General features: G+C 39.7%; 1 protein-coding gene and 1 long non-coding RNA gene across 6 annotated transcripts in view; both read left to right on the top strand.

Moving 5' to 3' along the window:
- Positions 1 to 606: 606 nt before the first annotated feature.
- LOC114151881 (rho GTPase-activating protein 44-like) overlaps positions 607 to 21,985 on the top strand; it is a 63,206-nt gene continuing 41,827 nt past the window's right edge. The window contains exon 1 of one of the 5 annotated variants that reach the window (XM_028029398.1): positions 607 to 1,302. In XM_028029398.1, coding sequence (XP_027885199.1) covers positions 1,250 to 1,302 — 53 coding nt within the window. In that variant the 5' untranslated portion in view covers positions 607 to 1,249. The remainder of the gene's footprint in view (positions 1,303 to 21,985) is intronic. The other 4 variants (XM_028029397.1, XM_028029400.1, XM_028029401.1 and 1 more) reach the window with 4 other exon arrangements.
- On the top strand, positions 14,482 to 16,689 carry LOC114151884 (uncharacterized). Its single transcript, XR_003597038.1, has 3 exons — positions 14,482 to 14,557; positions 16,137 to 16,251; positions 16,384 to 16,689. It is a non-coding gene; the product is annotated as an uncharacterized LOC114151884 (long non-coding RNA).

Here is a 21,985-nt window from a genome sequence, read left to right on the forward strand (position 1 = left end):
CTGGTACCTGAGAACAACTCGTTTTTGTTTTTTGTGATTTTGAAGTACTTGCAGCACTATAAAAAAAATGTATTTGTGCCACACCAGTATTTTCTGGTATTTCGTTTTAAGTTTTTTGTGATATGATTAATTAATGGAAAACAAAACTATCCAAACGTGAAAAGGTGACTGCCCCCTAAACCTAGTAACTGCTTGTGGAATCCACTGGCTAGGTGCAACAGCTGCCATCAAGGATTTGCATGGACTATTTACAATATTTGCTTTCTATGTTGTGAACATGAACACTGAACCTAACTGAGGCAGGTGAGGCCTGCGGTGCCTCAAGTATTGTACTAGGGTCTATTGTGACCTCCTGGATAACTCTTTAATGTTCCCTTAAAGTAAATTCAGAAGGCTATCCACTCGTTAGCATATTTAGATAAAGGCTCTCAGTGTAGTTTGCAGGCTTACATATGGATTTGTAACTTTTTCCAGACTGATAGACGTCAGGCTTTTGTGTCTTCAAGTTAACCTTAGTTAACTGATTGGATTCACTGGACTTTATACAAAAAAAATAAATCAAAATAAAATAGAATAGAATGCAATAGAAGTAGCTTTTAATGGGGAAATGAAAGATATGTAGGTTCACACAAAGCTTCCAAGTGTTAAATATATATAAAAACAAGACTAACAACAACAATAAAGTTATAATAACAATACACTGTTGTACAAGATTTTTATGAACATAATATACATAATGTGCATGTGTACTGAACATCAAAAAGACAGCAGACTGATACAGCATTTAATGTTTTTTTGAATGAATGTATGAATGTTGCTGTTTGTGTCACGGTGAGCAACACGCCCACAGTGGGAGACATGCTACGCATGTTGTTCGAGGGGGTAACGGGATACTAACCCACAGCAGAGTGTGTATTAAATTGATTTTTGTTTTTTAGGACGGAACTACGTTTCCCATGATGCACCAGCGGGGAGCGTCGGGCTGTCAACGCCGGGGGAGAGGAATCGGTTCAGCATCTCCGGAGCTGCGGAGCGAAGCATAGGACAGAAACACAGTGTTCACAAACACAATGAGCTGGAATTAACTCACCGACTGTCTGCCGCGTCGGTCCGCCGCGATGCCCGGACCGGATATTTAACGACCGAACCGCCTCGTCTGCTTCGGATCAGCGCGGAGAGCGGACTTTAATTCATCAATGAGATCTGCGGAGAGGTTCTGCCGCTCGGTGGAAACGCAGAAAGACACAAGATGAAGAAGCAGTTCAACCGCATGAGACAGCTCGCCAACCAGACAGTGGGCAGGTAAGAGCTGGACTCATGACACGAGGTGTGGACTCAGGACGCGTCCTTGCCACGTTCAGTTGGCTTTTGGAGATCTGTCGCCAGAGTCGTTTCCTCGATGCCGCAACATTTGGCTCGGTGCGCGCAAAGCGTTAACTGTCAGTGTGAGTGCCACATAATGTGCAGCTGTGTGATTGATTGAGCTCAGCAAGGGAGGAGCGAACCCGCACACTGATGAGGAGGGAGCCGACATGGTACCCAAGAAGCTGGGCTGCTGCTGCTGCTGCTGCCCACCGACCAATGACAGGCAGGCGCAGGGCGGCTGCTGGCAGAGCCTCCAAGCACAATACAGCAAATGGGGTTTAAACAGGGAATAAGAGCACATTTCACCGGTGATTAGTAATTGTGAAGTGATGGATAGTTAGAGGTGGAAGGGTCAAACATGCAGGCTTAAGGGCAGCAAACTCTCCACTGGAACTTTCTCAGGTGACAGAGATCTGTTTGATGGAAAGGGATCACATGATGCCAGCTTCAGGTTGTACTCGTGGGGATAACATTATCCAAGTATATCCAAAATAATAAACTGGACCCGGCCACATAAATTTGTGTGCTGTGCTCTATTTGACCCAGAAGGTTGAAGTCAGACCTGATTATGACTTTTCTGTTGACTTTATTTACGTGGCATCACTTCACAGCTAATGTAATCTCAAAGTACTTTACAAGACAAAAAGGCCCATTTCATCTGTAGTTAATATACATCCTGTTATATAGATTCATAAAGTCGGAATAAAACCTTTTTCTCATGAGTTGATGTTGATATGAGAGCCTTATCAAAACTTTATCAATCAATCCATACAAAAAGAGAAAATCCAAGTCAGCCCATTGATTTCTTTAAATAGAAAACTGTGAAAAGTTCCCACAATAAACTAAATATGATTGCTTTGTTTTATCAGATTGGACTGTATTGAATTTGAATATATTTATATGAATGCATCCATTTGTTTATGCATTTCTGTGTACAACTTTAATTAGTTTTATATAGTGCTAAAATCAGTTTATGACACTACTTGGTAAAGTCGTATGTGCGCGGATTGTTTCTATGATTTTGGAGCAATCTCTCATCCTCAGTAAGCTTGTGGCAACAGGGGGAAGGTACAACTCCGCTTCCCCTTTTCCACTTCCAAGGAAAGTCGAAATACCCATATCAGGCCAGTAGGTGGCAGTAATGCTGACACAAATCAAATGTCAATTACCGTATTTTCCACACTATAAGGCGCACCGCATTATAAGGCGCACCTTCAATGAATGGCCTATTTTAAAACTTTTTTCATATATAAGGCGCACCGCATTATAAGGCGCATAGAATAGACGCTACAGTAGAGGCTGGGGTTACGTTATGCATCCATTAGATGGAACTGCGATAAAGGGAATGTCGACAAAATATTCAGATAGGTCAGTCAAACTTTATTAATAGATTACAAACCAGCGTTCTGAAAACTCGTTGATTCCCAAAATGAACAGCTGTTGCTTCCTCCACTTCTGCACCATTGATTCGTTCATGTTAAATTCTCTCCCTGCTGCTCTATGGGCTCTTTGCACCTCAGCTTAATGATGTACATCGAGCCGAAGCCCCGACAATAAGCTGGAGAAAGGTTTTAAGATGTTCGCCTCGTTATACACAGATACGAAGGTGAGTTTTACTTTCTTTAAACTTTGTAGCTAACATTAGCTTTAGCTTATGCCGGACATTTTTCTTGTAAAAATGTGCTATCTAAGTATCTAAACATTTTTCATCATTCATTAACGGACAATGTTTTTACCTTATGTTCAAGTATATTACGTGGTTTATTGTCGTTAGTGTCAGAGACCAAGTAACGGGGATTTTACGGTTCAGGCTTTTTGCTTCTGAAGCACAACGAGCCCATAGCTTAGCATTAGCTCTGGTGTTGGAGTTCTAGTTCAGCTGACTGTTCAGGTTCAAAGTTGTTGCTTTTAGAAAAATATGGCCGTGTTCCTTAAGGTTTCCGTGTTACTTCGCTTTATTAGTTTTGCATGCTTCTTGTGAAGCAGGACGGTGTTTACAGCAGTGTGTTCAGGCGGATCAGTAGCTCGGCTGTCTGGCTCTGGTCTGCTCTCTCGTTCCGTAAACTCTCTTTCAGGCTGAATACAGAAGTGTTTCCATGGAAATAACACAGAAAGCTCCTTTACCTTCTTCTTTAGGCTGAAGAAGTTGATCCGGAGTGATGTGAAGGCTGTAAACTTTGCTGTGCGGCGTTAGCTTTAACTGGTAGCCACGAATATTTACAAGCCACCGTCTTCTTAATTCAGGATCGTTTGGAAATCCATGAAAACTTAAAAGCCCATTATATTAGGAAGACAGCAATGTTCATAGTATTGTTTTATTTGCGTCTGAAATAAGACTTTGTCTTTTCTAGCTGTCATGGTAACTCAAAGCAAAAAAAGAGAGCCGCATTTGCGCATGCGGTTGTGACGTCAGCGCGGCAGGTGCAAAGAGCCCATTCCCGTGTTCTACTGTGTGACTGATCGCCTTGAGCTTAAACTCTGCGTTGTAAGCATGTCTCTTAATAGGAGCCATTTTGGGGTCTTTACACAAAACCCAGCTTGCACCGCTGGCTGCATCGGCGGCTGCTTTCCCCCATTTCTTCTTCTACGGGGAAAATGAAGTTGGCGTCTGCTTTCCCGTTTCTTCTTCTACAGGGAAATGAAGTTGGCGTCTGCTTTCCTCCGTTTCTTCTTCTACGGGGGAAATGAAGTTGGCGTCTGCTTTCCTCCGTTTCTTCCTCTACGGGGAAAATAAAGTCGGCGTCTGCTTTCCCGTTTCTTCTTCCACGGGGGAAAATGAAGTCGGCGGCTGCTTACCGTAGTTGCGAGACCTGTTGTGGCTCAATATTGGTCCATATATAAGGCGCACCGGATTATAAGGCGCACTGTCGGCTTTTGAGAAAATTGAAGGTTTTTAGGTGCGCCTTATAGTGCGGAAAATACGGTATGTTAATAAACAAAATAACAGTCTGAGCCTGACCCATGAAGCTCTATTTGTATGCTGAAGATTGGAAACACAAAAGGGAACACCGCCTGAATTCAGAAATCCAACTTGGGAAGTCGGTCTCCAAGCAACCCAAAATTGAATATTCAAAATGGCTGCTCCTCCGTCAGGGTTTCAGATATAAACTATTTACTAGCACTTATGGTAGCTTGCATTGAGTTACACCAATGTGACATGAAGTGAAGTACCATACCACCGTTGTTGCGGAGTGTTTGAACCCATAAACAGAAATGCACAGATCAGGCATAACATTATGACCACTTGCAGTAGTGTTCTGCTGGCCCTTGTTTTGATGTTGATGGTGTGCTTCTGGTCCACACAAGCAGCAGATTCTCTAAATCCTGTAAGTTGTGAGATGGGGTCTCCATGGATCATGGATTTGTCTAACATATCCCACAGCTCCCACGCCTAGTGTAGGCTATCCCATTTAATAACAGCTGCCACAATGAAAATGTAACGTCTTGTCCTCTCTGCGTGTCTGTGGTCATAATGTCATGCCTGATTATTGCAAATAGTTATTGAATTTTATTTCCATTAGTAGCTAGCACCACCAAAATTAACCCACAGGTTTTCCAACTCGCTAGTAGAACAAGCTCGACCCGATCTTGACGCCATTCCCAGATCTGAGCTTTGACTTTTGAGACAAATCAAACGTAGCATAGATCTGCGTTAGACTTGTCTCAAAAACTGGAAATCTGGGAATGCCACCACACCCTTTTTAACAGTGTTCCAGCTGTAAGTTGGCAAACCTGTCGATTAGCTAATTGTTGTGCTAGGAAACCTATTGCTTACTATGTAAACCAAAACAGAGGTGTTGTTAAGATCCTGAAACGTCTTGGGACTCAGCCCAGAATAGTTTTCTTTTCTCATGTCCACATTTGCAGGAATATTTTTGCTAGTTTGGTAACTTTTTCTGCAGTGTTTGCGTGTTTTTGTTTTTTAATTTTATGGAGAAAAATATCCTGTTTAAAATATGCACAGAACCTATAAATTTTTATTTTTATTTTATGATTGAGAATAGATTTACTTGAGAAATCCCATGTCTTCATTTCCATAGACAGTGGCCTCGTAGTTCAGATTTTTAACTAAAGAAAAATCAATCAGCTAAGCATAGTGCCTCACATAATATCAGAATGCACAATAATGATTGATTTATTTAATACTTGTGGACATGTTTGAGGCAAAAGTTGATACTAGAGATAAATCTGAATCCAAATGCTTATTTAACTCCTTTAGTTAGAAAACATGTCTATTTTATCACCAAGTGTTAGTAAAGTGTTATTTTTGGCATTATATTCCTATTTAGTGGATGTAAATTCACTTTTCCCTAAGCGTGTCATCAATACCATGGCCTCTTTCGCCTCTGATTTCTTAGTTATGCTTTTAGTAGGTGTTGTAAAGCCTTAGCCTGTCTGTGTTTGTCAACCCCACCCTAAGGTTTTTGCAGAAAGTCAGAGTCATATGTCAACACTGCTCCCCGGGCAATTTGGGTCACGTGTTAGTCAACTCTTTGATGATGTTAGGCAAGTTCGAAACACATTAATTGTCGTGTTTGGAAATGACACTTGCTGGATCAGCGAGGCTGATTGAAGCTTTTTTTTTTTCTTTTTCTGATGAGTTGAGGCTAGTACAACCTGTTTGTTTTGTTTAGCTCGCAAAGTAACAACTGATTTATCATTGATTACAGGTTTTAAAGTGATACTTGTATGATATAATCAAGGATTGAGAGATAAGAGGCTTAGAAGAGTTAGAAAAGTAGCAGCTTAAAACACAGATGAGACATTTGGTCATTATATCTGATTTATGACCTGTACTTTTTCTTTGCAACCTTTTAAGTAAATAATATAGAATTGAATTTTAGTCGTTATCAGTGGTGTCGTTTCTCTATGTCAGCATTTATTATGATAAAATTATTGGTATATTTCCCACAGCGCCCTTTGGAAAATGTGTCTTCCCACAATATTTTCAGAGATTGTAGCCTTTTATTGATAAGCAATAATCTGAGAGGCCCATTAACCCTCTGACAATATTGGACTGATTAGTCTTAGATTTGGTTATGAGTGGAAGTCTGAATATCCTATTCCTCAAGTTTCTCTGCTTTGCATTTGCACTCGTCTCCACATCCTTGCATCTGTTTTGTTGTACAGACAACAAGGGCATCCTCGCTCCGATGAAGTGTGCCCCCTTTAGGGCGGCATTGCTACACCGCTCCAGTTGAGGATATAGGTCAAGAGAGGTTCAGACAAAGTTAAATTCATATCTGAAACAGTCTGCCTGGACCATTAATCCTGTGTAATGCTGCATAAACTGTGCGACTGAATGAAAACGTGTAACTCTGTGTGTGAGCACAGCGGCGTTATGGCAGGAAGGGAACGGGCTCTAATCCTCTTTTGGCTCTGTCACTTTTCCTGCTGGGTGTTTCAACTCATCTTCTCGTTTCCATGTTTGTGCTGCCGATAAAAGAATATGTCTGGGTTTCTCACTAGTGTCTTTGCTCGTATTGAGTGATACTGTTTGCCCAGGCCGGCACTTCAAAGGAGGCAGAATATTTATTTAAAGATGGCAATGGATTGAAATCTGAGATATCATGAGACAGATTTCTGATCTTTTATCTAACTACATCAGATAAAAGAAAATTGTTTTTATTTTATTTTTTTTGTTTCTGTATAATATTCAAGCTGCAGGTGACAGGACATAAGGGACTGTGGCAACATCGTCTGTCAGCTTTGGTGATTGAGGAGAACACAAGAAATTGTTTTCGTTTTGTTAAAGCAGCAAATCATTAATGGCTTCATTTCCTGCACCGCTGTTTTCTTTGTCACATTCCAGGCTGTAGGAAGAAATAGTGACTGAATGATTAATTGATGAGCGAGGGGCCAGAGATTATTTTTTTTCTTTCTGTACACTGTTTATTTCTGGGTTATTTCTCTCTGCCTCCATTTGATGAAACCTGAGGAGCGACCTCGTAAAACCAGCCTTGCATGTCAGGTTTTATTCGATTGCAGGAGGAGGGATGTGGTTTCCCTGCAGTTCTCCACAGGATCACAGTCTTGCGCTCTTGTCTGTGACACAGCCGGAGCCAAAAGCTGAACAGTTCGGCGTTACGATTAATCAAGACAGGGCCCATTTTTACCTCCTCACAAAGGGACAGTTTTGGTCCCGCTTCAATATAAAGAATATTGTCAGTTCATACCCAAACCTGTGCAAGCTGGTGTTTTGCGAGGCAGTTTGATAAAACCGTATCATATGTACTGTAACCTGCATGAAAACAGTTCAGAGAAGCAGAATCTGGGTTTGCAATGATGGGCCATTTAGACAAGTTTTTTTAGGGGAAAATGTGAGCTTGAGATGGTTTAGACTCACCGTTTAGCTCTTTTATGACAAGCTGTGTTTGAAGCTTTTTGGAAAAAGCTGTGTAATGTCTCATACTTTTTCTCCTATGTATGTGTTCCTTATATCACGTGACAAGTGACTCATGACTAAAAGAATGAGATTCATGCAGCTGAAATGTTCTTCGATTCGTTTCGTATTCTACTTTTTAAGTATTTTATTCTGTTTATTTTAAGATTTCATTCATCGTTTTGCTTTTTTCTAAAGCCCTACGGTCAAATCCAGACATTGTTAGATATATCATAATTAGAGTTGGCTTTTCTTGTCTGTAGGATGTTACCACTCCCCCTTGGGGATGAAATTGGGGAATTATATAAAACTAGAACTGAATATTACTTTTGACTTTGTATAATATCTGAACATGCAGGTTTGTGTCTTTCCAAACTGCTATGCTAAAATATAATTACATCTAAACTGTAAAACAGGTTTTTCAAGATGTTGACTCAACCCTGACCCAACTGGAAATCCAACCTGAGTTATGAGTGCTTATTGTTTCATAAAATATGTATTTACTTAACTTATCTTCCTTCCTCTTGAAATAACTCTAAATAATTCCCCCTCCTTAGGGTCACGAGACATAAAAAGCTTCTTCTCTGTTATTGCAGATTTACAGGATATAACCAGTAACCACCAGTATGGCCTGTTAAACCAACACATCAAATGAAAACACCAGTTTATGCATAACGTGAGGATTTAAGGGCTTGCTTGTTTTCTTTATTGTTGATATAAATCACACATGAACTGTATAAAACTTCAGCCTATGCACATCCTGCAGATCTTTCACATCAACAAAGTCTTGTGATCTCTTCTGCAGTCAGACACTTTGAGGTTCTCTTCACACTCAGATTTGGTGCTTATAGTTGTTTTTGGACAATTATGGATTTCTTCTATAGGTTGTATTAATATAAATGGCTCCATAGAGGTGTACAGTAATTACCCCAACATGTTTTTCCTCCTTGGCTGCCAGACAACTCAGCTGAAACATAATGAACCCATTTGTCAAAGACAGAGCTGTTTGTGCACCTGCTAATTTCTGAAACGCTGTCTTGATTTTTTATAATTTATTGCCTTTCATTTGTAACATAATAAGGTATTCGGGCTGCTTGCTACACAGTAAGATATGTGAAAATGTGCTTAGAACGAGCTGAATGAACCTGACGTGGATGGCATTATGTTTACGGCAGGAGGTGTTGTATCTCTGCAGGCTCAGCTGAGGTGTTAATTTACTGTAGGTGGGAAAGATTTTATTAGAAGTGCATCAGATTTGTTGAATGTCATTTAAGGCCATGGTCAGTGGATAGGACCAAGTAGTCTTATCAAGTGTTTGTGGTCTAGTTTGTAGTGCATCTTGGTACACTTGAAATAAGACAAAACTAACTTACAAGTAACTTTTCAGCAAGAAATAGGATCTTGTTTTAAGTCAGTAATTCCTTAATATTGATAAAAGAAATGTACTAGCTTCACTGGTAGATTATTTCACTTATAACAAGACACTTGCCCCATTTTATAAGTGAAATAATCTGCTACTGCAAGTAGTATTTTATCATAAATATTAAGGAATTAGTAAGACTGCAGCGTCAGCTTTGTTGAAGGAAATCTTTTCCTTGGTTTTAATTTTTTCCTTTCCAAATTGAAATTTGAAAAGTGTGGAGTGCATTTCAAATGAGACTCCCATACTCTCATACCTCTAAATAAAATCCTGTGTAATCAGTTTCCTTCAGAAATCCTTCAGCCGTCAGAGTCTAATTGTGCACACATTAATCTCAGCATAAATCCAGCTGTTCTAAGACGACCTTAAGGGTTTGTGAAAGAGTACAAGTGAATAAACAGCGGAAAGGTCAGAAATAATGTGGAGAAGTTTAAAGCAGGGTTAAGTTATAAATTAATGTTCTGAACATTGAAGATTTCGCAGAGCTCTGTTCAATCCATTATCTTAAAAAAAGAAAAAGTATGTCACAACTGCAGACTAAGACATGGCTGTAATATATTCAGAAAAACAGCCGAAAGGCTCATGGTAACTCTGGAGGAGCTGCAGAGATTCACAGCTCTGGTGTTTGTTGACTGGATAAGTATTATTCGCGTATTACCAAAATCTGGGTTTTATGCAAGAGTTGAATGAAGGTCATGAGAAGTGTTGTTTGCGTCAGCAAATCTGGAAGATCAGTTTTATGTATAAAACTAAGACCTGGTGTTCACTGTGTGTCTGTCCTCTGGTTTAATGTGGACAATAGGCTAGGTGCAATTTGACTGGTCAATTCACCAGCAGGAAAGAGCAACCAATTCTTTCACAGGACCGGAAACAAGTTCACCAGTTAAGAGTGGAACCATTCATGCAAAAGACACAAGCAGTAGAAAAAACATCAATAGATACTGGAACAAAACCTCAGAAATTAAAACGTAACTTGTTAGAGGCTGACATAAAAAAAACAAAAACATCTTTGATGAAATGTTGTCAGAAGAGATTCTCTTGCTTTGTTTCTTGAATTTTATAGAGATTTGTAGTTAAGTCAGCGGTGAAATATGTTTACGGTGCCGTCAGTCAAACCACCTCTGAGACGTGAGTTTATTTTTTGGGGGGTGGACGCCTGGGGATTTTCTAAAGGAGATGTTTCTGCCAGTGGAGCGTTAAGAAATTCACTGGAGTGTGTTGATGGAGTCGCTTCTCGGTTTGTTTCTGAGCCGCGAAGGAGCCGACAAACGGATGACAGGGCGGCTTTTCAAACAAATATTAGTAAATTAGATATCAGGCTGCTCCATCAAGAGTGAAATATGATCTTTATTTCCTTTATCTAAAAAGAAAAGTCTAATTATCACTATAAACGTCACTTTGCAGGTGTATCTCAATGAATTAGATTATTGTCAAAGAGTGCATTTACTTCAGGAATTCAGGTCATGTATTATTCTGCACCTGTTAACTTAATGAAAACCCAAATTCAGTGTTGAAATTTACACAGATCAATAAAAATACAACCATGAAAGACAGCTGACCTGACATCTGTGCAGCAGACACCTCCCATCAGGCTGGCTGTCAAAACCTATATCCTGGTGTAATAATTGAAAGTTAGGTGGAAGGAAACAAGTAACAGGATTTTAATGGTTTTCTTTGGATTTTGGTTGCCAGTCCTTGTCATGCAGACATTAAAGTCAGTTTAGACTCTCAAATTAAACCAACATGATTGGTTTTGGACAGTTTTATCCATTTCCAGTGACATCACATCCTACTATATTTGATAGTTTGCACATCTCATTTGAATAAAACGGAAGTAATTTATTCAACAGTGACCCCTGGGGGACCTCACAGGTAATGTTCAAACTGTTTCCTCAACAGCTCTTTTAAAACCTTTTTAAGCACCAGTTCTCTAATACCAAATATTTCCAAATAGTTAATAAAAAAATGATAGTTTGATATTGTTTCTTAAAGAAGCTGCACTCACTTAATTTTTTTTGGGGGGGGGGGGGTTATTACTCTCTTTTAATGAATACAACTTCACAAATTGTACTTGTAAAACTCTGAAATAGATCAAGATACATCAAATCAAACAAAGACTAAAACCGCCTCTGACGCAGCCCTAAAAACCATGAGGTCATAGTGGGCTCCACCTAAAAACAGCATGGCTCCTCAGAGGGTTGTTAAACAGAGCACAGGAAATGACATCACTGGGAAGAATGAGAGGGACCTCCTGAGAGCCGCTGAGGCTTACTGCGTAAAATAACAGAATATGATTGTGAATGCGATCAGGCAGAGGAACCTCGCTCAGGAACGAGTCGCAGACGCGCTGTTGTCAGGAGGAGTGTTGCCGAGCAACGGCGTAGAAACCGGCACTTCAGCATCCTGTCAGAACACGATGCTGAAACGATTACCGGTCTGGATGAAAGACTCTCTGAAGGCGCCACAGGTTCATGTTTCGGCAGGAGTTCAGCTCAGGGACACATTTTTAATCCCTCCACGAGGAATAAAACAGCTGAATCTTAGTTTATGTAGTTTAAAGTACAAAGAGGACAAAGTTAGTTTTTTTCCAACACCTTACAAAATGTGAACTGTTAGTTGCTGCAATGCATTCATTAGATTTCATGAGTCAGGCCAAATCAAAGCAGTGCACAGAAGAGAAAGGATGCATTTAAACATTTTTACAAATATAAATCTGGCAGGTATGTTGTTTATTTTCAGCTCCACTGACTCAGTACTTTGTAGAAATGTTTATCTTTTGGGTGTAAGTTTCTTTGTGCTCATTGTCAGGTCAACCTGCTGGATAGTCTTGCGTCTTTTGCAGCTTACAGTGTTGCCGTGTGTTTAGTTCACCGCTCCTCACCGCCCCGCTGAGGAAAACTTTCCCACAGCACGATGCTGTCATCAGATGTTATTGTGACATGGCAAAGAAAAGTTCAAACCTATTTTAATCCAAAATACATTGCTTAGTGGTTGTTTTCGTTAACATTGTAATGAATTAAAATGTATTTATTTTCATCGGGAGGTTTTCTGAGCTGTTTTAATTTGCACACGAAGCAGATTTAGATTGTCTGCTTCTGTAAGCCGCAGCTTCACTGCAGCTGCTGCTTCGCTTCTTTCCTCTCTGTCTGCTTTGGAGTCGAAAACCAGGGTTAATCTTTGCTTAACAACTGATGCAGCAGCTCTGCTCTTCCATGAATGCTGGGAAATACAATAATTAGGGTCCCAGTTTTCATGCTCTTAATACACTGAAAGAAAATAAGAGCATGGGGGGGGATGTGTGTCCTGATTTAATTTCCTGTCCAGTTGTCCAAAAACCGAACCCATCTGTACGTCGACCGTTCTGTCCATCTGTCTGTTTTTGCTTCCTCCCACTGAGCATTTTTGATTCAAAATTCAGTGTAGCATTGTCAGCAGATAATTGGTGTAAATGTGGAAGTTTACGGACGGTGTGCAATCGCCTATAGATGTCTGTTAAACTTTACGTGTGTGTTTGTTGAGAAGAAACAAACACAGAGCTTCAGGATGAATCCAAGCTTTGCTGCTTTGTGTCCTGGATCTGGCTGGATTGGTTTCTTTTACAAATGCAAATAAATTTACATCACTTAAGAATATTGTAAGACGTCTTGTGTACGTAATGAGATCAAACTGGGATTTAACTATTGGTTTAAAAAAATCATATGCAGACTTACCAGGTCATTTCACCTTTTTCATGTTTGACATTTTCCACCTTGAATACTAGTTTGTTTTTCGGCTGGAATGAAATCGAAACTCGTCTGTCGCAACCTTATGCTTCCCACCCGTTCCCTCTCACATTAAACAACAAACCGTCTGAGACGACGAGCTGAGCTGATTGAGGAGACTCGCCAAGCTCATTATTTACACATTATCTGGTGTAGCCAGCTCTGCTTCTAGACTCATTCAGCTCCCACTCCGATGGGAACGTCTTCACGCCCGGCGACGAAGGGCTTCAGCCTCATCTGTTCATCTGACGAGCAAACAAATTTCTATTTCGTTAATATGAGATTGTGGCTAAAAGGACAATGTTTGTAGGGTTGAAAGAGCAACTAATTGCTTTATTTTGTCCAAGAATGAATGCATGTCCATCTCTGTGCTATTTTTTCACGATCAAAATGTTAAATTATTCCAATAATTAAAGCTCATATGTTCGCTAGATTTGTAACATATTAAATTTCAGTCATTTATTCTGACTCTGATGGCTTACGATAGGTAATTGTTGAAGAAAATGGCTGCTCACGCAGTCCTGTATCTGATCACATTATTGGAAAGTTAAGTGGAAGGAAAAAGTTAGGTAATAAAACAAGAGGTTTAAGAGCAACAGGGATTTCAGAGAGAGAGTGACAGCAGAGCTGCAGGCTGATTGCCTTAACGCAGCAGTATGAGTGCATATGCTGTGTATACATGGATATACTTTTCAGAAAAATACTTTGTTTTTTGGCTGTGTGTAATTTTCTCAGAAACTAATTAGTTTTTTTAAAAATTATCTGTAAGCCATAGTCATCTGAATTAACAGAAGTAAATAATTCCGATTTATCTCTCTATGTGTAACAAACCTAAACGAGTTACACCTTTTAAATTTAATTCCTCAAATCAGTTATCTTTTTAACGATCATATAATTTACTGGGATGTGCCTTTGCCATTAAAACTGGTTGCTTCATTAGAACAAGTCCCGTTTACCACCTGCTGACTGTGCAGTGAGCTTGTGGGTGCTCTTTTAGTCCGACAGGTTGCATTGTGGGAAAAAAACGGCAGTCTGACACGGCGCCACACAGGTGAGCGTCTCACCTGCTTCCACCGTACCTGCTGCCGGCCGCGTTGTTAAACTTTAATGAGGAGTCAAACCCACGCGGCTCAGATGTCTCCACCTCGCCAGCTGTGGTGCGAGACGAGGCCGGGGTCAGGGGTCAAGAGGACAAACGATCACGTTCACATCAGTTTGTGTTTCCAGTTAATAAAAGTCTAACGATGCGCGTGTGTTTTTGTTTTTTGTTGTTGTTGTTGGGTTACGGGGAAATGTTTCTGTTTTTCTGGTTGCTGTTAAAAACAGTTACAACAATGACTAAACAAAATGTTAATAATTAAAATGAAAATAAATGGAGACATTATGTCTTATTTGGCAATAAATACTACAATTATTATTTAATTTAAAAAATATTGCGAATATATTTTAAAATATATTTTAATTTAAAAATATATATATGTACATATATTCTATATATTTCTGATTTAAAAAGGCTTTTGTGGTTGTAGATAATCCTGTTGTGTTGCCATAGTGATGTAAAAAACATGCACACTCCTGCAGAAAGCCCTGAGGACTGACACTGAACACCCCTGACCTCGATGCTGTAGGGTAAATATTGTTCAAATCTGTTTTTAGTTGTTAATAGGAAAACATTTACAGCTCAAGCTGTTCAGTGCAGAGGGAGAAAGTGACTCTTAACATTTGTATTTCTGTCATGTGATCTGTAATCCCCAGGAATGTACCAATCAAAAAGCCTTTGATTTCTAATCAGTCTGTTTTTTAAAACTCCCACCTGCTGATACCACCTGATTGGTTTTCAGTTTCTCTTCAACAGCTATAAATGACAATAAAACCTGCTTTTCTTCTTTTTGAATGAACTGTACATTGAACAGTTCTAAAAAAATATATATTTCATTCTCATTTTCTTTTCTCAAATCTAAGGTACCACTTTTCCTAGATATTTGCTTTATAAATAACAAATTTAATAAAGGAAAAAGCCTTGCGTTTCTCTTAAGTGTTAGATTGACATTTATTTGAACTATACTGGTGCATTGGGAAGACTTTCAGCTGTAATTGATCTTTAATTATTGATACCAGGAGCAGATGTGTTGTCTAGAGAGCAGTCGCTGTTACACAGCCCTGCAGGCAAACAGACTTTTATGAAAAAAAGAGTCTACAGGATTTGTTTTCAGCAACTTATATTAGCATTAGCATAGTGAGCTAGCGTAGAACTCCTAAAAACAGCGGTCTTTTTCTGCGTTCCTTATAACATGTTGACCCTTAACCTAAACTTTTCAAACAATCACAAACATTTCCATATCCTGCATGTCCACTGATGGGTAAAAAGGGGGAAAAAACAGCCTTCTGTCATCTGCTGACATCTACTTCACAGTTGTAGCTGAACGATTAGACCCCTGAGAAACATCTTTAGAAAATATTGAAGTTTTTAGAAGCTTCTTACAGCTTCTGACCTTCATTTCCAAACACTCAAAACAACAAGCAGTCGTTTTTTTCCCTCAGTAACAGCTTCCACTCAGAAGAGTGTTAGGGTTGGTGTGAGCTGGCATGCCATGTTTAATGACCAATAAAAATATCAGATTTGTAGTTTCTAAGTGGCTGACCATCAATCAGCGTAATACTGAGAGATTCCGATCACAAGACGATTTTTCTAGAACTCTGAAAATTACCGTTTGCCTCTCCAGACTCAGGATTGGTCTCATATCTGTGTTTAGGATTTACTGCTTTTGTACTGGAATTAGTCGTCTTTTCCAGTTATGGCAACCCAGTCTGAGGGATGATGTGGAGAAAAGAGCTGTGTGGGCTTCAGACCATCTGGTGCATCCCGTCTTTGACCTCATGATGCGTCTTTATGGCTGCATGCTTTCTGTTCAGTCTCAGACCATCTGATATGATTCACTGATATAAATAACATCACATTACAGAATTAGTAATTAATAGTTTTTTTCTTTTTCTGTCACGTCATATTCTATTTAAATTACATTTAAAGACCTAAAAAGCAGATAATCAGGAGGAAGGTTCTTCAGTTTTTCTCCCAATACAGAATAAATGTGTTAGAGGGGAAAACCAGAGCAAAGGGAGGTAGAAGTTTCTCTTTTCCGACTCTTTTGACTGACATCGCCGTCCTTGGCTATAGAGCGCTTTAATCGCTGTGCTGGTTTCCATGCAGGAAACTCCATGGCAACAGTTGAGTCATTTCCACAGGGAGCCGCTGACGCGATGATGCAAACACCCCGACAGCGTCGATGACTTAAACATGAAGCGACAGTGATGATGGGTGTGAGGTGATTAACTTTTAGGCTTACTTAATAATTTAAACGCTCCTTTGTGTAAAAGAGAAAAAAAAACAAAACTGTTGAAGCGTTTATTTTCTATTTCCAGTTAATTTTTTCTTCTTTTATATTATTTCTTACCAGCTGTCATTTTGTGCAGGGGCTCTCTCTGCTCAGCCACTGAACAGCAGGGAACCTGCAGCGGTGCCAGCTGAGTGGCTCATAACGAACCGCAGCAGCTGGGTTCGCTCATTATCGGCCACAAGTAGGTGAACAGAGGTAATTGCCCTCAGACTAAATGGCTTGTGCGGCTCTTTTGGAAGCTGCAGAGGTGCCAACTTCTGAACCCGGCTGAGAGCTACACCGCAGTAAAAAAAAGATTTGGACCCTTACATTTTTTTCCTTAATGTTTTAGATGATAAAACATTAAGATGGGAGAATATATCTAAATAAGCCTGGCTGTGTGTGAGTAGTAATTGCTCTTTATTAAATTATGAATGACCTTTTTATTGCCTAACCCACCGAATCAAGAAATCACTTAAATAGAACTTTCTGGGCTAAGAGAATAAGGCATAATGCTCCAAACTTAATTTGAGTACATTTATTCATGTGTTTAAAAAAATATCTCATGTTACACGTTAATCGTCTCTATAAAATTAATAACTGTAACTGAATAATATTTTTTTCCCTTCTCAGCATCGTGTACATGCTGCAGATCTGCCTAAAACTTAAATTAAACAAAAACCCAGCCATCTCATCAAGTGGGTGAGGCTAAAGCACAAAATCTAAAACCCTCTGGACTAGAGGGCCTGTTTGATACAAATTTGACAGATTCAGTTACATTTTAGCTGTTAAAAAACAGCAACATTCAAGAAGAGATCACGATAGATACTTGTTTTGAGGAAATACTCTAAGTAGATCAGATACAAAAACTAATTTCAGGTTAGAAATGAGTTTACCTTCTGTTCTCTCAATTTATCACCAAGTAAAGCCTGTTCCCTACAGCCTCTTCTGGGACCCATTACAGCGTTAAAAACAAAATAAAAAACCAGATTAAATAAGTTAAATTTGTCAAAGACCTGACACTGTGTTAACAGCCAGAAGCTTTGCAGTAAATCTGGTTTCATTTTCAATGTGATAAAGCTTAAGTCAATTCATGTTACTTTAGTTCAAAGCAAAACAAACTCTTGTGCATCGTCTAAAGCCTGTTCTGAGACCAGAAACAAGATTGACGTTTTTTCTCTCCTCTCTCAGCCCAAGTGTTTCCCAGAGCAGGCTATAAATAGCATTATAGGATTTCCCTGTTATGACTCAGCTGCTGAGTCATAAAGTACCAGACAGCCCACTTTCTCTCTGGGCTATTTATTTTACATGGATATGTGAAATCTAAACTCATTCATCGGGAATAAATGTGAAACTTTCAGCGGATTTATTAAGACCTAAAGCTGTTGCTTGATTTAATTTATTTTTGTGATTTAAGGTGTTACGGACTCATTACATTTCTCTCATAGTGGGTTAGAGTGACCACAAGCTTTAATGCTCCAATCCCGTGGAGGCAAAGCGGACCATGTAACCTAACCGGAATAGCTCTGCTTTTTCTCACCAGAATAATCTTCTCGGGGAAGTTCAGTTATGTTCCAACACCACTATTGTTTAAAAAAGGTGTTTTTTTTTCAGCACTAGATGCTTTTATTGAACAGTAGGTAGTCAGAAAAAAGGTCGGAGAGAGAGAAGGGGAGAACATGCAGCAAACGGACCAAGACCGAGAATCAAACGCAGCCGCTACACATCAGAACCAGCCATGGTGCACACTCTCTACACTGAAATTTTAAAAGCATATTTTCAATAAACTCCAATACGTCTGCAACATCTAATGCAGACACGAGAGAAATTATCATACATTTCTATCATTTCTATGGTTGCTATAAGGTCGATTGAGAAAAATATAATGGGCAAGACTTCATCTGAAATTAAGCTGCCATTAGACATTAGACTTTTTGAAATATTTAAAACTTTTATTCTATTCAACTGTGCAAGAAATGTCTACAAAGAAGGGAGGGTAGTGGGGAAACGCATGCAGCTGTAATTGTAGTGAAAAGTGATTCTACAGAGTAATAATTCAGAAACCTGACTACAAATGTGCACACAGATTTGACATATCCATCTATAACTCTGTTCATAATTATGCTCTAACTTGTGTTGGTCTTATACTTAGAATCCCAATCTTGTACATTAGAGTATGGGATTATAGCAATACTTCTAGAAGGTACTGTAAATGTGCTAAGTGGGAGAAACTTGTTTCAAACTCAAAAAACCATTGATGAGGAACTCCTCAGAAGGTGATGGATGTTCCACACTAACACCAGTAGTTTCCTCCACTGTGGGTCACATTTAAACACAACTGAAGGGGAGCTAATTGACTCTGCTGAGTAATGAGACTCATCATTCACAGTAAAAAAGACTCGTCTTTGTCTCAGGAATGACGAATCTCTGCTGCGTTTTAACCGCTGTCGCTGCTGCGGGTTTATGGACGCCGCCTGTTTGTCATGCATGGAGGCATCAAATCACACTGCGCTGCACTTTGTCAGCCTTCTGTAACGGTGACAGCCGGTGTGGGGACGATGCACCGTCCCTTTGTGTCATCACAAGTTGACTTCAAGGACTTTCTGCGCTGGGGTGGCTAAGCGTTTAGTCATTATTGATGCAGGCCGGCCCTGAAGCTTGTGGACGGGGACGAATGAGAGGGATGCTAGCGTTTGTCAGAAGGCTGCTCAGTGTTTGAAGCACTGATGGAAGAGACAGACTGCCATCTCTAATGCTTCACCAGATATCAATCATTAATCATCTTGTTTAAGATAACTTAGACACAATTCCTTAAAGGTTTCTTCTTTTTGTGGCTTTTCTTTCAATAGCTTTTCCAAGTTGGTGCTTAGCATCTTAAAAACTCTGACAAAAAAAATAAGCCAGGTTTATGACGAGACCCACACTAAATGCTTTAAAACAAGCTAACCATGGTGCAATTTACTGCAGGAGGAAACTTCATGTGTCTGCATTGTACTCCCAGGATTTACAGAGGAATATTGTAATGTTTTTACTAATGTGCTAACGGTATTTCACATACAAGCCAAGACCATATGAGGTGAAATGTGTTACTGTGTGTGGGCAGCAGTTGTGTTTTCCTGGGTAAACCTTTTTCTTGTTGTCATTGATCACTGGTGTGGATGTGTATACCTCATCTGCATCGGCGTTCCAGCATTCGGCTGTGCTACTGTTCGGTTTTCCTTTCACAATTTTCAGATCTACTTTGGTAAAGAAAAAGGTGCGATAAGCTTTGTGATTCCTGTATGCCGGTGCAAGTGGATCTATTCCTCCAGAACGTTTCGAGCGGTCTGTTGTGTCTCAGCCTCCTGAAGATAAATGATGCAGGCGATGACTCACACAGCCAGGCTTCCCTCATCTGCCCTTCCTCTCAGTTTAACCTCTCAGGAGGAGTTTCTTCATCGACCCATCCTGCTGCCTGTCGCTGCAGTGACCAGAAACAAAACGAAAACCTGTAATAGTCGGCTTCCTCTCAGGTCTGACCTGCTAAGTTAAATTTTCTTCTTAAGGACTCAAAACATCAAAGGACTGGCTATTTGTTGATTTGCTTACAGACTTAAGAAATGTGAGTTTTCAGTTTCAGTGCAATCGATAACAAATAAACATTTTTCAGCATTTGACATTATAGTATTTTTATTAACTTTTCTGTTATAATATATATATAATATATTTCTGCTATGTAAATATTATTTTTGAAGGCAACACCTTGCTTGGACCTTTGGGTCGTACACAACTGACATGCAGTTTTGTATTATACTTAACTAAATGATTAGTGCTGTAAAAAGTTTTTCTGTGTTCACAGAAGCTTTTAACAAGCAGTCAGAACCAGGTCTGATCACCCAAATGTAGTTTTTACACTGGAGGCTTTGCTTTTTATTTATTTTGGTGGGAAGTTAACAGAATAGATCTTTCTTCAGATTTCCCTTCACATCCGTGTTGCGTTCAACGACCCTCAGCAAATCTCTTTCAGTGTGTTTATCTCCAGTGCAACGTGAGGAGCGTCTGCCCTTCATAAAAGCCGGTACCAGGAGGAACCGATGCCACCTGCCTTTTTAGAGCTCCAGCCAGAACCAGACTTGGAGCTGAACCCGTCTATTTTACCAGTAAAAATTGAGACAGAAGTTGAGAACAGACTCCCAGCCTGGCAGCAATTATGATGACAAACTCATTAGAGAGTTTGTCATTGTAAGCGGCATGATGGAGGAGCATCGTTGTGATAACGTGCTAAAATGTTGGAAAGCTATAGGAGCTTCTTAAAGTGACAGGCCAATTTCAAGGCGTTAAATTGCAAAGTAAACTTTAAGTCATGTTTTATACATGTAGCATTTTTATGACAACTGAAGGTAACATAGTTACTTGATTTTCCAAATTTATAATACTTCCCTTTAAATGTTCACTTATGTCATACAGTAAGTATAATAGATTATGTTGCATTTCAATTTTCTGATCAAAAATACCTTCCCTCTGCTGTCTTTCTATTATACTTGCTTAAATCTTCAGAAAAATATGTTGAGTGTGATTAAACAATAAACAGGATCCTTGATTACTTTGATTGTGAACTCCTGGTTGTTCTCAGAATCATTAAATGAGGCGTAATTTTTCATATTCCTTTAAATAAATAACAATAATGCAGAATCCTCTTGTGTTTCTGTGTTTATGATCAAAAATCTGATTTTCATAGAAAATGAGGCTATGTATTTTCTCACAATCCTTCTCTCCATTAATGAATATCTCTCCATTATATACAGTAGTAGTGGACAAATTACTCTCTCCTGTTTGAAACACTTGTTGTGAGACAGACCTGTAGCTGAGAGCAGCAGCATATGTTCCCTAATAACCAAGCAGGTGCTCTTCCACAGCAAGCGGTGATGCAGGCTCGTTATGTCTCTCTCTCTCTCGCTGTGCCTGATATGTTTTCCCGTGCCTCCTCCCATCAGCTCTGGCTTTGTGCTGAATTGCAGAACAGTGGCGGTTCTCATTTCTCACTTTTGCCGCATCACGGTGCGTTTGAAACAAACCGTTGCTTGTGTTTGCAGACAGACGAGAGATTAGATGCTCTGCCCATGCCCGGCCCAAGAGGCCTGAGGATGACGGATTTAATCCCAGATGACATTTTGAAGACAGTGGAGCTGATGGAGTGAACTGGCAAAGGATTATATTTGTTTCAGGGTCAGATGCAGCAAATTTTCCTCACCTTTTCCCCCTCCCTGGTTGTTTTTTTCCCCTCCTGTTCCTCTTAGCTGAGAAACCTTCTTCTGGTTCATCCATTAGAGCTTCGTTGACGCAAAGAAGGAATATAATCCTTCGCTTTGTTTACAAACTGCTAAAATGTGCAGCTCTGCCGAACACGGCAGGAGCTGATGTTTGTTGCTTTCATGCTGATCGGTGGCGATAAGAGCGATGAATATTTCACAGTTGCCAAATGTGGGTCGCTAAGAGGAAGCGAGGCCTTGCTGGGAGTGCCATAAATATCTCTCCCTGGTTCTGATGCCCGTGTTCTGTAACTGAGTGGGTGTGTGTGTGTGTGTGTGTGTGTGTGTGTGTGGCTATTGGGTCCAAGGAAACCCTGAAGAGCCTGAGGCGTGTTGCCTCATCTGTAGAGAAATTACTCCATGCTTTTATGTAGTAGAAACATTTAAAAAGAAAA

Source organism: Xiphophorus couchianus, chromosome 10 (genome assembly GCF_001444195.1).
Source record: "Xiphophorus couchianus chromosome 10, X_couchianus-1.0, whole genome shotgun sequence".
Taxonomy (NCBI): Eukaryota; Metazoa; Chordata; class Actinopteri; order Cyprinodontiformes; family Poeciliidae; genus Xiphophorus; species Xiphophorus couchianus.